At 38.2% G+C, this 15480-nt stretch overlaps 1 protein-coding gene across 1 annotated transcript in view; it reads right to left on the bottom strand.

The window, feature by feature from the left end:
• SNX19 (sorting nexin 19) overlaps positions 1-15480 on the bottom strand; it is a 59005-nt gene that overhangs the window by 31668 nt on the left and 11857 nt on the right. The window contains exons 7-8 of the mRNA XM_007956619.2: positions 15264-15444; positions 11167-11296 (exon numbers count right to left, since the gene is read on the bottom strand). Of these exons, the coding sequence (XP_007954810.1) occupies positions 11167-11296; positions 15264-15444 (311 nt within the window). The remainder of the gene's footprint in view (positions 1-11166; positions 11297-15263; positions 15445-15480) is intronic.

Below are 15480 nucleotides of genomic sequence, written 5' to 3'. Positions count from 1 at the left end.
GAGAAGAATTGCTCTTGTAGGGTTTCCAAGGATGTAAATCTTTCTGGAAGCAGGCTACCTCATCCCTCTCCTGCAAAGTGGCTGGTAGTTTCAAACCACCAATCTTTTAGTTAGCAGCCAAATGCCTTAACCACTGTACCACCAGAGCTCCTTGGGGAGTGCCCCAATACTGCTAAACTAGCAACCAAAGAAGGATGCCTGCTTCATTTGCCTAGATATATTGCAACAAAGCAAAGCAAAAAATCAGGGTGAAAGAAACCAACACATACAAATAAAAACACCAACTCCAAAATGTCTCAGAGATAACAGACAAACTTCAATTCAAACAAAGAAACAGAACAAGATAGTGCAAGCAAATGAACAAAATAAAGAACTAGGGAACCTCCTACCAGCCACTCCTCGGAAGGAAGTTTGGGCAATCTACTTCTGTAGTGATACTGCCTCGGAAACCCAAGGAGGGGTCACCATGAGTTGGGTCTGACTTGACAGCACATAACAACAAAGGGAATCTCATCAAGGAAGAATAGGTAATAGAACTACCTGATAGAAAATTCAAGATCATATATACATATCTATTGTTTTTGTTCTATGCCGTCAAGTCAGACCCGACTCATAGTGACCCCTCCTTGGGTTTCTGAGGCAGTATCACTATGGAAGTAGATTGCCATAGCCTAAGGCACTTGACTGCTAACCGGAAGGCTGGTGGTTCAAAGCCACCAGCCACTCCTCAGAAGGAAAGCTGGGCAATCTACTTCCATAGTGATACTGTTTTAGAATCCCAAGAAAGGGTCACTATGAGTCAGGTCCGACTTGACAGCACATAACAACAACAACAACAACAAAGGAAATCAAAAACAAAATCAAAGAAAAGACAGATAATACACTGGAAGAATTCAGGAAGATAATATAAGAGCAAAATGAAAAAATAAACAGACAATTAAAAATCATACAAAAATAGCAATGAGAAATCCAGAAGGTTAACACTAAAATTATGGAGATAGACAGAACACTGGAAGGCCTAAAGAGTAGAATTAAACCAACTAAAGAATGGATTAGCCAGCTAGAACACAAATCCCTTGACACCTGTGGTAGTTCACTTTGTGTGTGAACTTGGCTGGGCCTGGTTTAGTGTCTGGGCAGCTGGATGTAGCAGTCCCCATGATGAGACTGGTAATCAACTCCTTGGCGGAATCTACTGTGAGCAGCTGCGTAGCTGCCTTAGGGATGTGGTCTGCTTCCTGTATAAAAGAAGCCTTGGGGAATGGTTTGCAGCTTATGGTATGACTGAACCCCACACATAGCCAAGTTGTTTGGTCGTCTGCCATGCTCTGCTGATCCTGGGACTTTCAATGGACTTGAATCAATGGCCTGCTGTGTTACTTGGTAACATTAGGACTGTGCCATTGTATTTGTCGACCTCAGCCTTGTTATCCTCAGCAGCCAGTAGCTGCCTGAGTGAAGAGATGCTTCTAGCTTCAGTGGGCTGGGAGCAAGAGGCAGAACTGAAGCCCAAGGTCGAGGGGGCTTTCCTAGAGCCTGACACTTTGAACTCGGACTTAAGCCTCCAAACTGTAAGAGAATAAACTCCTGTTTTTTCAAGCATCCCATTTGTGGTATATTCCTGTCAGAGTGGCACTAGATAATCAGAACAACACCAGTATGTACAAGGAAAAATCAGAAAAAAAAAAAAGAGAATGAAGGCAAATGAAGAAAGTCTAACAACTATGTGAAATAATATCAAGAGAAATAATCTACATGTGACTAGAATCCCAGAACAGGAAAAGCCCCACCCTCCCAAAAGGAAAAAAAAAAAAAAAAAACAGAGAAAATAAAGACTTGCTAGCAGAAAACTTCCCTGACATCATGAAAAGATATCCATCCAAGAAGCACAATTAGCTCCATACAGGATAGACCTCAAAAGAAAACCACCATGATATATCATAATCAAACTTTTCAAAATGAAAGACAAAAAAAAAAATTTGGAAAGCAGCTCAGGAAAAACAAAATGTTACTTACTAAGGGCAACTAATATGATTAAGATCAAATTTTGCAGCAGAAAGCATGAAGGCAAGAAAGCAATGGATGCCATACATAAAACACTGAAAGAAAAATATTGCAAACCAAGAATTATATATAAAGCAAAAGTGTTCCTCAAATATCAGGGTGAAATTAGGACATTTCCAGATAAACAGAAATTAAAAATATTTTTTTAAAACCAGACTAACCTTATAAGTAATGCTAATGGGAGTTCTTTGGACAGAAAACCAACAATGGAAGATAACAACCTAAGATTAAGACACATGACAAAATTACCCAGAAACCAATCCAGCAAAAGAATTCTCAAAACTAAAATAAGATTAAAACTTGAAAATTGATAACAACAGGTGTCAGTCAGTAAACAACAATAACTACAAAGCAAAAAGGGAGAATAAATGGTATAATTACAGAACTTCCAAATGGAGAGGAAGTCAGGAAGACATCAGTATAGAACAGACTATTTCAAAGTAAAAAACAAACAAACAAACAAAAAACAAAAAACAAACCTACTCCCATCAAGTCGATTCTAACTCACAGTGACTCCCATTGGCTTTCCGAGGTGGTAAATCTTTACGGAAGTAGATTACCCAGTCTTGTTTCCATGGAGTGGTTGGTGGGTTTGAACCACCAATTTTCTGGTTAGCAGCAAGATGCCTTAGTCAGTGTGCTACCAGAGTTTCTTATTTCAAACTTAGGAAGATAAAAATTACAAGATAACCACAAAGAACAAAGAAAATTAATAAGCCTCTAACGAAAATAAGAAAGAAGAAAATCAAAAGGATTTAGTAAATACAAAATCAAAAACAATGAAAAAAATGGTAACAAAATCTAGTAACCAAATGAACTCAGCACAAAAAATTATTAAGAACAAAGAAACCATCTGCTATCTCATAAATTTCAACTCTTAGTGACCCTTTAGCACAGAGTTGACTTGCCCCATAGGGTTACTAAGGGTGCAAATCTTTCTCCTGCAGAGTGGCTGGTGGGTTTGAAATGCTGACCTTTTGGTTGGAAGCCAAATATTTTTATCACTGCACCATCAATTCCAGCAAATCAACATGCTGCCTATAAGAGACTTACCTTAGACACAAAGACAAAAATAAATTAAAAACAAATGAAGTAAATAAGAATGAAAATGCAACATACTAAAATTTTTTCAACACAGTGAAAGCAACTGTTGTTGTTGTTGTTAGATGCCGTAGAGTTGTTTCTGACTCATAGCGACCCCATGCACAGCAGAATGAAACACTGCCCGATCCCGCGCCAGCCCCACAATCCCTGCTATACTTGAGCCCATCATCACAGCCACCGTGTCAATCCATCTCGTTGAAAGCTTCCCCCTCTTTCATTGACCCTCCACCCTACCAAGCATGACATCCTTCTCCAGGGAATGGTCCCTTCTTACAACACGACCAAAATAGGTGAGACCATTCTCGCTTCCAAGGAGCATTTTGGGCGCACTTCCTCCAGGACAGATCTGTTAGTTCTTTTAGCAATCCACGGTACTTTCAGCATTCTTCGCCAGCACCCACAACTCAAAAAGCATCAACTCTTCTTCAGTCTTCCTTATTCATTGTCCAGCTCACACATGCATAGGAGGCAATTGGAAATACCATGGCTTGTGTCAGGCACACCTTAGTCCTCAAGGAGACATCCTTGCTCCTCAGCACTTGAAACAGTTTATTTGCGGTTGAACTTCCCAATGCTACACGTCATCTAATGTCCTGACTGCTACTTCCACTGGCATCAATTGTAGAACGAGCCAACGTGAATTCTTTGACAACCTCAATCTTCCTCCATTTATTGTGATGCTGCTCATTGGTCCAGTTGTGAGGATTTTTGTTTTCTTTATATTGAGATGTAATCCACACTGTAAATTGTATTTTTCAACCTTCATCAGTAAGTGCCTCAAGTCATCCTCACTTTCAGCAAGCAAAGTTGTATCATCTGCGTATCTCAGGTTGTTAATGATTCTTCCTCCAATCCTGATGCCACATTTTTCTTCATATAGTCCAGGTTTTCGGATTATTTGCTCAGCATATAGATTGAATAAGTGTGGGGAAAGGATACAACCCTGACACACTCCCTTCTTGATTTTAAACTATGTAGTGTCTCCTTGTTTCATTCGAATGACAGCCTCCTGGTCAAGGTACAGATTCCTCATGAGTACAATCAAGTGTTTTGGAATTCCCGTTCTTCTCAATGTTATCCATAATTTGTCATGATCCACACAATCAAATGCCTTTGCATAGTCAATAAAACACAAGTAAACATCTTTCTGGTATTCTTTGCCTTGAGCCAAGATCCATCTGACAACAGCCATGATATCCCTTGTTCCACATCCTCTTCTGAATCTAGCTTGCACCTCTGGAAGTTCTCTGTCAATATACTGCTGCAAACGTTTTTGAATTATCTACAGTAAGATCTTACTTGCGTGTGATATTAATGATATTGTTCTATAATTTCCACATTCTGTAGGATCACCTTTCCTTGGAAAAGGTAAAAATATGGATCTCTTCCAGTCAGTTGGCCAGGTAGCTGTCTTCCAAATCTCTTGGCATAACCAAGTGAATGCCTTCAATGGGGCATCTGTTTGTTGAAATATCTCAACCGGTATTCCATCAATTCTCGGAGCCTTGTTCTTCACCAATTCTTGCATTGCAGCTTTGACTTCCTCCTTTAGTACCACTGGTTCTAGATCATATGTCACTTCCTGAAATGGATGAAGATCGACCAGTTCTTTTTGGTACAGTGACTCTGTGTAGTCCTGCCATCTTCTCTTGATGTTTGCTGCATCATTCAATATTTTATGCATAGAATCTCTCAATATTGCAACTTGATGCTTAAATTTTTTCTTCAGTTATTTCAGCTTGAGAAATGCCAAGCATGTTCTTCCCTTTTGGTTTTCAAACTCCAGGTCTTTGAACATTTCATTATAGTAATTGGTTTTGTCTGATCGAGCTACTCTTTGAAAACGTCTTTTCAGCTCCTTTATCTTGTCATTTCTTCCATTTACTTTAGCTACTCTCTGCTCAAGGGCAAGTTTCTGAGTCTCTTCTGTCATCCATTTTGGTCTTGTCTTCTTTTCTCATCTTTTTAGTGATCTCTTGCTTTCTTCATGGGTAATGTTCTAGATATCCTCCCACAATTATTCTGCTTTTCGGTCGTTGGTGTTCAATGCATCAAATCTATTCTTTGAAGGGTCTCTAAATTCAGGATGGACATATTCAAAATCATACTTTGGCTATCTTGGACTCGTTTTAATTGTCTTTAACTTCAATTTGAACTTGCATATGAGCAGTTGATGGTCTGTTCCACAATCAGCTCCTGGCCTGGTTTTGGCTGAAGATATTGAGCTTTTTTCACCGCTTCTTGCCACAGATGTAGTCAATCTGATTCCTGTGTGTTCCATGTGGTGAAGTCCACGTGTACAGCTGCCGTCTGTGTTGTTGAAAAAAGGTGTTTGCGATGAACAAGTCGTTGGTCTTGCAAAATTCTACCATGCGAATTCCAGCATTATTTCTTTCACCAAAGCCAAATTTTCCACCTACCGGTGATTCTTCTTTGTTTCCAATTTTTGCATTCCAGTCACTGGTGATAATTAACACATCCTGATTGCATGTTGGGTCAATTTCAGACTGCAGAAGTTGATAAAATTCTTCAATTTCCTCATCTTTGGCTTTGGTGGTTGGGGCATAAATTTGAGTAATAGTCGTATTAACAGGTCTTCCTTGTAGGCATGAAAAGCAATACTCAAAAGTGAAAGCAATACTCAAGGTCAATTTATACCACTAAAACCATGTATCAAAAAAGAAGAACCAAAATCAACATCTTAACCTGTATTCATTAAAAAAAGGCTACAGTCTCCAGAAAAAAGGAAATAATAAAGATTATAGCATAAATAAATGAAATAGAAAAACAATAGAATAAAATTAACAAGACTAGAAGCTGGTTCTTCAAAAAGATTAACAAAATGAATAAACCTGTGACAAATTTAACGAGGAAAAGAAAGAGATGATGCAAAAAGAAACAAAAAGATGGCATCACAATAGAATCAACCAAAATAAAAAGGATCACATAAGAATACTTAACCTAGAATACTGTACTGCAACAATTTGAAAACCTAGGAGACATGAACAAATTTCTAGAAACACATGAACTACCCAAATTAACAGAGATTGAGGTAGAAATTTTGAACAGGCCCATAACAAAAGAAGAAATTGAACAGGTCATAAAATAACTCCCAACAATGAAAAAAGAAGTCCTGGCCCATATGACTTCATTGGAAAATTCTACGAAACATTCAGATAAGAGCTTACATTTATTCTACTCAAATTATTCTAGAACATAGAACAGGACAGAATACTCTCACATTCATTTTATGAAGTAAGGATGACCCTGAGACCAATGTCAGGCAAAGACATCACTAGCACAGAAAATTATAGACAAATATCCCTCATGAATATAGATGTAAAAATCTCCAACAAAACTGTAGCCAACAGAATCCAATAGTAACTTATCAAAAAAGTAATATATTATGACCAAATGCAGTTTATACCAGGTATGCAAGGATGTTTCAACATTAGAAAAACAATCAACATAATCCACTACATAAATAAAGCAAAGGAAAAGAACCACAAAATTATATCAATTGATAGAGAAAAGGCATTTGATAATATTCAACAAACATTCCTGATCAAAACTCTCAGTAAAATTGGAACAGAAGGGAAATTTTTCAATATAATTAGTGGCATATATGCAAAACCAACAGCCAACATTATCCTTATGCAGGAAAAATGAAAGCATTCTCCTTGTGAACAAGCACCAGACAAAGAGGCTCCCTATCACCACTCCTATTCAACACTGTATTGGAAGTCCTAGCCAGGGCAATAAGGCAAGAAAGAGAAATAAAAGGTATCCAAATTGGTAAAGAGGAAGTAAATCTATCCCTATTTGCAGATGATATGATCCTATATACAGAAAACCTAAGACTCAGCAAGAAAATGATTGGAATTAACTGAAAGGTTCAGCAAAGCGGCAGGGTACAAGATCAACAGACAAAAATCAGTCAGATTCCTCTACATCGACAAAGAGACCTCTGAAAAGGAAATAAGGAAAACAATTCCATTTATAACAGCTACCAAAAAGATAAAATACTTAGGAATATATCTTACTAGAGACATAAATGATCTGTACTGTACAAAGAAAATTATAAAACACTATTACAAGAAAATGAAAGAGACCTACATAAATGGAAGAATATACCATGCTTATGGATAGGAAACTGAACACTGTAAAAATGTCAATACTACCCAAAGCAATCTGTAGATACCATACAATCCCAATCCAGATTCCATCAACATTCTTTAAGGACATGGAAAAACCAATCACTAATTTTATACAGAAAGAAAAGAGACATCAGATAGGCAAAGCACTACTGAAGAAGAATAAAAAATAGAAAGACTCACACTTACCAATCTCAAAACCTACTATACAGCCATGGTAGTCAAACAGCTTGGTATTGTTACAATGACAGACACATAGACCAATGGAATAAAATTGAGAACCCAGAATTAGATCTATCTACCTATGGAGAGCTGATCTTTGACAAAGGGCTGAAATCCATTAAGTGGGGAAAAGATAGGGTCTTCAACAAATGGTGCTGGAAAAACTAGAGATCCATTTGCAAATACATGAAACAAGATCCACACCTCATACTATATACAAAAACTAACTCATGATGGATCAAAGACCTAAATGAAAAACTATAATGATCATGAAAAAAAAAAAAAATAGGGGCAAACTTAGGGGCCATCATATATGGTATAAATAGACTATGAAATATATTCAAAAATGCACAAATGGAAGAAGATAAATAGATGATTGGTGCCTTCTAAAAATTAAATTCTTATGCACATCATAGAAAATCTACAGATTGGGAAAAAATATTTGCAATGACATATCCAACAAGCCTGTTTCTTCCTAAATTTATAGAAAACTTCAACATCTCAACATCAAAAAGACAAACAATCCAATTAAAACATGGGTATGAACAGACACTTCAAAGAAGATATTCATGCAGCCAACAAAACACATGTAGGAATGCTTGCGATCATTACCCATTCAAAACCAAACCAAACCTACTGCCATCTCATCAATTCTGACTCATAGTAACCCCCAGTGGGTTTCTAAGGCTGTAAATCTTTACAGAAGTAGATTGCCTCATCTTCCTCCCATGGATAAACTATTGGGTTTGAACTGCCAAACTTCTGGTTAGCAATCAAATGCCAATCCACTACACCATCAATCTCCTTTAATTAGCCATTGTTGTTGTTGTTGATATGTGCCATTGAGTTGGACCTGACTCATAGTGACCCCTCCTTGGGTTTCCGAAGCAGTATCTCTACGGAAGTAGATTGCCCAACCTTCTTTCTGAGTGGCTGGTAGGTTTGAACCACCACCCTTCTGGTTAGCAGTCAAGTGCCTAGGTTAAGTACAGTATTCTAGGTTAAGTATGCCACCAGAACTCCTTAATTAGCCATTGTTGTTGTTATGTGCCGTCGAGTCGGACCCGACTCATAGTGACCCCTCCTTGGGTTTCCAAGGCAGTATCACTACGGAAGTAGACTGCCCCATCTTCCTTCCGAATTATCCATTAGAGAGATGCAAATCAAAACAATGAGACATCATCTCACCCCAGCAATAGCAAAGTTCAACAAGACAGAAAACAACAAATGCTGGCAAGGGTGTGGAGAGATAAGAACTGTCATTCACTGCTAGGGATACTGTAAAGTGGTGCAACCACTGTGGAAAATGGTATGGCACTTCCCTAAAAAGTTGGAAATAGAAAAATAATTTGATCTAGCAATCCCACTACTAGGTATGTATCCTAAAGAAGTGAAAGCTGAGACATGAACAGACATATGCACACCCATGTACACTGCAGCACTATTCACAATAGGAAAGAGATAGAAACAATCTAAATGCCCATCAATGGGAGAATGGATAAACAAACTGATAAATATTATTACCCAAACTTTGGGACTAGAGATATCTCCTTAATTCTGAGGCAATGTGGTAGATTCCACAGAAGGTTTCACAGAATAAAATGACATTTTCACATTAAATGACAGTTAATGCTTTTTCAAAAGATGCTTAACAGTAAGAAAAGTAGACAAGGAGATGGAAAGTTGGGGCAAAGGCAAGAAGTAGAAGAAAATGAGTAGAGAAGGGTCATTCAAAAAGAGACAACAGGATGTGCAAAGGCCTGGAGGAAGAGAGACCACAGAAAGTTCAGGCAATGAGATAGTTTGTACGAGGAAGGGGAAATAAAGCTGGGGCCAAATCATGTCAAGAAAGAAAGGAGTTAGAATTTTACACTCTAAATGAGTATTTAACACAGTAGAGATCTTTTTTCAAACAAAACCTAACCTAGATCCCCAGTCTATTAAAATCATTAAAGCAGAACTGCTTTGGTTAAATCATGGTCCACTCAATTGTTTCCTTAGCCTCAAAATTACCTTCTGAAACACACCTGTGGAATCCTAGAACTCCAGGAAACATATTTTAAAAATCACTTTCATAGGCAACAGGGTACTACTGAAGGATTTTAAGTGGAGAACAGATAATCAGATTTGCTTTTCAGAAAAAAAACCTCTGGTGGCAAAGTTTGGATTAGGGGCAAGGGGGAAAGCCTACAGGCAAGAGACTGGTTGGCACTTTACATGGGTGCCTCATTCAAAGACCATGCTTAGTGCTATGACATGTAGGCAAAACATACTGTCTTTGGAGCCATACACAGGCAGCTCTAACTTCTAGTTGTTTCACTGTGCCCTTGGGCATGTTCCTTGACCTTTCCAATTCTTTCCTATCCTGTAGAAATGAGGATACCTACCTCATTTGGTTAATATTAAAAAACAAACAAACAAACACACAAACAAACAAAACAAAAAACTGTAAATAGACCTCAAATGCTAGCCCATAAATATAAATGTGCATCCTCTTTCACATAGTCCCTTTAGGATTAAAGCTATTAAGTCTCACTGATCCTGTAGGAAGGGAGATTTAAATTGATTGGATTGTGAAAAACATACACAATTCTTTTTTGAAAAATAAGGTATTATATTTTGAATGAGCTTTTCCACATATTTGTGGAAAAGGTCAGGATTTGACTTCTTACTTTGGGATCAGCCAGGATATCATATGAGAGATCAGAATATGAGCGGCCAAGCCCAAGACCTTCATATGTTTGCCTAGTAGAGAGATTGCCTCTGGCTTTCTTCAGTTAAGTGAAGCTTGAATCCCTCCCATGGGCAGGAAGGTAGCACCTAAAGATTCTATCCATGTTCACAGCTCTCAGGAAATGCAAACAGTGCTGGTATTATAAAGCTGGAATTATAAAAATCCAAGTTTCAAATATAAGCATACTTATAGTCTTTATTGGGAGCTCTGGTAGCGTAGTGCCTAAGGCACTTGACTGCTAACCAGAAGGCTGGAGGTTCAAACCCACCAGCCACTCCTCAGAAGGAAGGTTGGGCAATCTACTTCCGTGGTGATACCACCTCAGCAACCCAAGGAGGGGTCGCTATGAGTCAGGTCCGACTCGATGGCACATAAAAACAACAACAACATAGTCTTTATTATCCCATGTTTTTAAGTACTTCTTTAATTGTGAATATTTGTGCTTCCCTTGGAGAAAACAATACTTCACTAGCACTGACTGATTCTCTTCTTGTCTTTTCCATTGTTTATCGTTACAGTGACTATATTGTCAGCTAAGAGAAATAAATGTCCATGGTAAAAAGGTGAATGGTATAGGGCTGTGGGGTATAAATGCATGGAGAATTGATCCTGGAGGAAGAGAAGTTCAGTTAAAGTATTTTAGGATCATAAGCATAGTTTTTATTCTATGAGTTATGCCTTATAAAACCAGCTACATTCAAACCAACCAGGTGGTTAATAAAACTTTCTGATACTCACCAGGCAGTCTTTAACAGAGAATCTATCTTTCCTCAAGGCCCCACGGTTCCCTAGACTCTATACTTACCCTTTCTACTGCAGAATTCAGCATTACATGCAATGTCTGTCCAATTTGAGATTCTAATGTGAATAAGAACTCAGTAGTCTTACCTCTGAATTAGGGTTCCAAACATCAGATTAAGAACTTTCTGCATATTTTCAGTACATAGCCATCTCCACTGTTCCATGAGCAACAAGAGGAGAAGATTAATGGCTGTGTCAGCTAACTCTGTCTCTGTCTCTGTCTCTGGAGGAAAGAGGGAGGTAAAAAGGCATAAAAAAGACTCAGATAACACTCACACTTGAGGAACATATTTCAGTGCACATTGGGTGGTTCTGGGTCTTCTCTACCTTCATATTGACCATCTTACACTTCTGTAGTCCCTCTGCACTCAAATCAAGCTAAGAAATATTTCCTTCTTATCCACAAAATTCATGCTAGGCTCTGTATTTCTTTACATTTCTTTTGTTTGTGTTCCAGATATTCTGTTGTACTACATTGTTATTTTTTCCCAAGATTTTGCATATAATTATTTTGCCTAGCTAGCTTGTTTCTTCTATTTTCCACAGAATGCTGATTACATTTTGTTCCCGATAAGTTCTCACCACTGGTGACTAACTGGAATCAGCAAAGGCAAGTCTCTTCCACTTTTACTCTCCATTCACCCCTACAAAGCATCATGGAAAGATAAGCAGCAGATTTGGGGAGAGTTGGGCTTCATTCTCTTGCAAAAGCTTGCTTTGAAAAGTCCTCCATTACACAAAGCTGTAGGGCTGGGATTCAGGAGGCTTAGTGTGATGTTAAGATAACAGGTGGTTCTTGGAAGAATAGCACACCTCTGGTAAATGTCATGAATATTAATGACATTTTTCCTACTGAGGAACAGAAAGGCCACAATGAGCTCATGCCTATGGTATGCTTAAATTTTCTGAAGAGATGTGTTCATTTTATGGGCAGAAGCATCTGTTCTCTAGCCTTATTCAGGGGTCCCCTGTCATCTCTGATTTGCTTCTTAGGAGACTTTCCCAAGAGCACATAATGTTCTACAATAAATCTTGAGATATCTGGTGCTATTACTGTGATAAATATTATGATTAACTATCAATAATAACTCTGGCATCAAAGAAGATGGAAGGAATACACAGAGCCACTGTACCAAAATGAATTTGTCAACATTCAACCATTTCAGGAGATACTATATGATCAAGAACCAATGGTACTGAAGGAGGAAGTCCAAGCTGCACTGAAGAAACTGGCAAAAAACAAGGCTCTAGGAATTGATGGAATACCCATTGAGATGTTTCAACAAATGGATGCAGCACTGCAGGCGGTTACTCATTTATGCCAAGAAATTTGGAAGATAGCTACCTGGCAAACTGACTGGAAGACATCCATATCTGTCCCTATTCCAAAGAAAGTTATTCAACAGAATGTGGAAATTATCGAACCACAGCAGTAATATCACATGCAAGTCAAATTTTGCTGAAAATAATTAAAAAATGATTATAGTCAAGGAACTTCCAGAAATTCAAGGTGGATTCAGAACAGGACATGGAACTAGGGATATCACTGCTGATATGATTCTTGGCTGAAAGATGTTTACTTGTGTTTTTCTGACTAGGCAAAGGCATTTGACTGTGTGGATTATAACAAATTATGGATAACTTTGCAAAGATTGGGAATTCCAGAACACATAATTGTGTTCATGCAGAACCTGTACACAGACTAAAAGGCAGTGGTTTGAACAGAATAAAGAGATACTGGATGGTTTAAAATCAGAAAGGTGTACGTAAGTGTTGTATCTTTTCACCATACTTATTCAATCTGTATGCTGAGCAAATAATCTGTGAAACTGGACTATACAAACAACATGGCATTAGGATTGGAGGAAGACTCAATAACAACCTATGATAAGCATATGACACAACCCTGCTTGCTGAAAGTGAAGAAGAGTTGAAATACCTACTGATGAAGATTAAAGAATACAATCTTCAGTATAGATTACATATACTGAACATAATATAAAGAAAACAAAAATCCTCACAACTGGACCAATAAGCAGCATCATGATAAATGGAGAAAAGACTGAAGTCATCAAATATTTCATTTTACTTGAATCCACAATCAACAGCCATGGCAGCACCAGTCAAGAAATCACATATCTTATTGCACTGGGCAAATCTGCTGCAAAAGACCTCTTTAAAGTGTTAAGAAGCAAAGATGTCACTTTGAAGACTAAGGAGTGCCTAACAATTAAGGTATTTTCAATTGCTTCATATACATGTGAAAGCTGGACAATGTATAAGGAAGAATGAAGAAGAGTTGATGCCTTTGAATTGTGGTGTTGGCAAAGAACACTGAAAATACCATGGACTGCCAGAAGAAACAAATCTGTCCAGGAAGAAGTGCAGCCAGGATGCTCCTTGGAAGCAAAAATGGCCAGGCCTCATCTCAACTACTTGGGTCATGTTGTCAGAAATGACCAGCAGCTGGAGAAAGATATCATGCTTGGTAAAGTGGATGGTCAGCAAAAAAAAAGGGAAGACCCTCAACGAGATAGACTGACACAGTGGCTGCCAACAACGGGCCCAAGCACAGCAGGGACTGCAAGGATGGTGCAAGACCAGGCAGTGTTTCATTCTGGTGTACGTAGGGTCACTATGAGTCAGAGCCAACTTTTTGGCACCTAACAACAACAACAACTTTGGTAGTCTAGACCCAATGGGTATTCTCTATGTCAGCCCTACCCAACCACTCCTCCCCTAAGGGTCTTTAGAACATGAATTACTTCAGAAGTGGATAGATCTGCTAGAACTAAATCCTTCTCTCTTAGCCATATCTAATACAGACTTTCTCTTTCTGTGCTGTATCGTAAGGTGACATGGACCTGATATGATACTTTCTTCCTAGTCATTTGTTCCAAGATTGGATATTCAGTTTCTTGGGAAACAGCAGCATCCTGAGCCTGTCATCCTCTTCAATGCTATTATTTTCTCAGGTCTAGCATTTGCCTATTGCTGCCATCATGTGGTGACAATTAGTCATGGCAGTAAAAATAAGAACGCAAACAAGACACCAAGTCCTGAAGAAAATGGTAAATTTTCTATCATAAGAGCATTTTAGACTTTTGAAGCTATCAGCGTTGGCAGAAAGCACAAACGATTACTTTGGAAATATGATGTGTAGCTTCCAGACTTGACCTTAGTTAGAATGATATGATTTTAACCATCTCATTTTATTTATAATTTCTTATAGTTTCTGATGCTTCCATGCTAGTTCAAGTACTGAACCAGTGAGGTATGAGTACAGGGAAGGGGTTATAAACCCTATTTTTCATGTAGTTGAATTTAAATTCATTGAGGAGCAGTCAGGTGATCTGTTGATGGTGGGATCAACAAACTTTCTTGTTATAATTTCTAATTCAGAAAACATAGGATATTACCCAGGCTCCCACTTTTTTCTCCACAGAATACATTTGTACTTTCCTGGGAAGCAACATACCTGCCGTGCTTCAAATATCTATAAGGATAAAGTAGCAAACTCCCTTTGGTAACTAGGGGGTGTCATTTACTTTGACAGTAAATCAAGAAGAAGGAAGAAATGTAAGAAAACAGATAAATTCCATTCTGAACATGTTGCATTTAGTTGCTATAGTTGTATAACCATGTCCAGATTTCTAGGAGGCTAATGGGATTTACATATACCAAAAAATCTATATAGATGTCATCAGTACTTGTGTTAGAGCTGAAGGTCAAGTGTATGCATGAGATCACCCAAGGAGAGCACATAGAGTAAGAGAGACGCAAAACTGAAACTCTTTCAGACTACTAAGGAAGCCAACAAAGGAGACTGAAAAGGGACCATTAGAGAGGTAGAAAGAAAAATGGGAGAGTGGCATCACAGACGCTAAGGAAGAAAGTTTCTTGATGAAAGGACTAGTCCAAAGATATCACAAAATATGCCAAAAATAATGTAAATAAGATAACAACATTACAACTATAGGCCTTTTCTTACTGGATTCCTATATCCACACTATCCTCCTCTGCTAGACTCAGCTCTTGGGACCATGTCCCATTCACTTTTCTATCCCAGCACCGAACACAGTTTTGCAAATACTGGTGTCAACACTTGGCTTAATTAACTGAACAGAAATGAAATTATCATACCCTATTCCATTCTCTGTAGGAGCAGGGACTTTGTCACTTACCTGGATCACTGTTGTTGAGGTCAGAAGTTGGCACAGCTGTATCTGACAAGCAACCATCCACACATCCTTTGGGAATTTGTTCAGAATAATTTTCTGGGACTTTCTCTGGCTGCATTTCTAACAACTTGTTCTGTTTTTCAATAAAAGATTCCATTCCGGACAGGGAAAGGATCGCTGATTCCTGAAGAAACAGCCACTAATATATTACATAAAGAAC

The sequence above is a fragment of the Orycteropus afer genome, unplaced genomic scaffold (assembly GCF_000298275.1).
Source record: "Orycteropus afer afer isolate SDZICR_OR568_19922 unplaced genomic scaffold, OryAfe1.0 scaffold00641, whole genome shotgun sequence".
In the NCBI taxonomy this organism is placed as follows: Eukaryota; Metazoa; Chordata; class Mammalia; order Tubulidentata; family Orycteropodidae; genus Orycteropus; species Orycteropus afer.
This window is presented reverse-complemented; position numbering and strand designations above follow the sequence as displayed.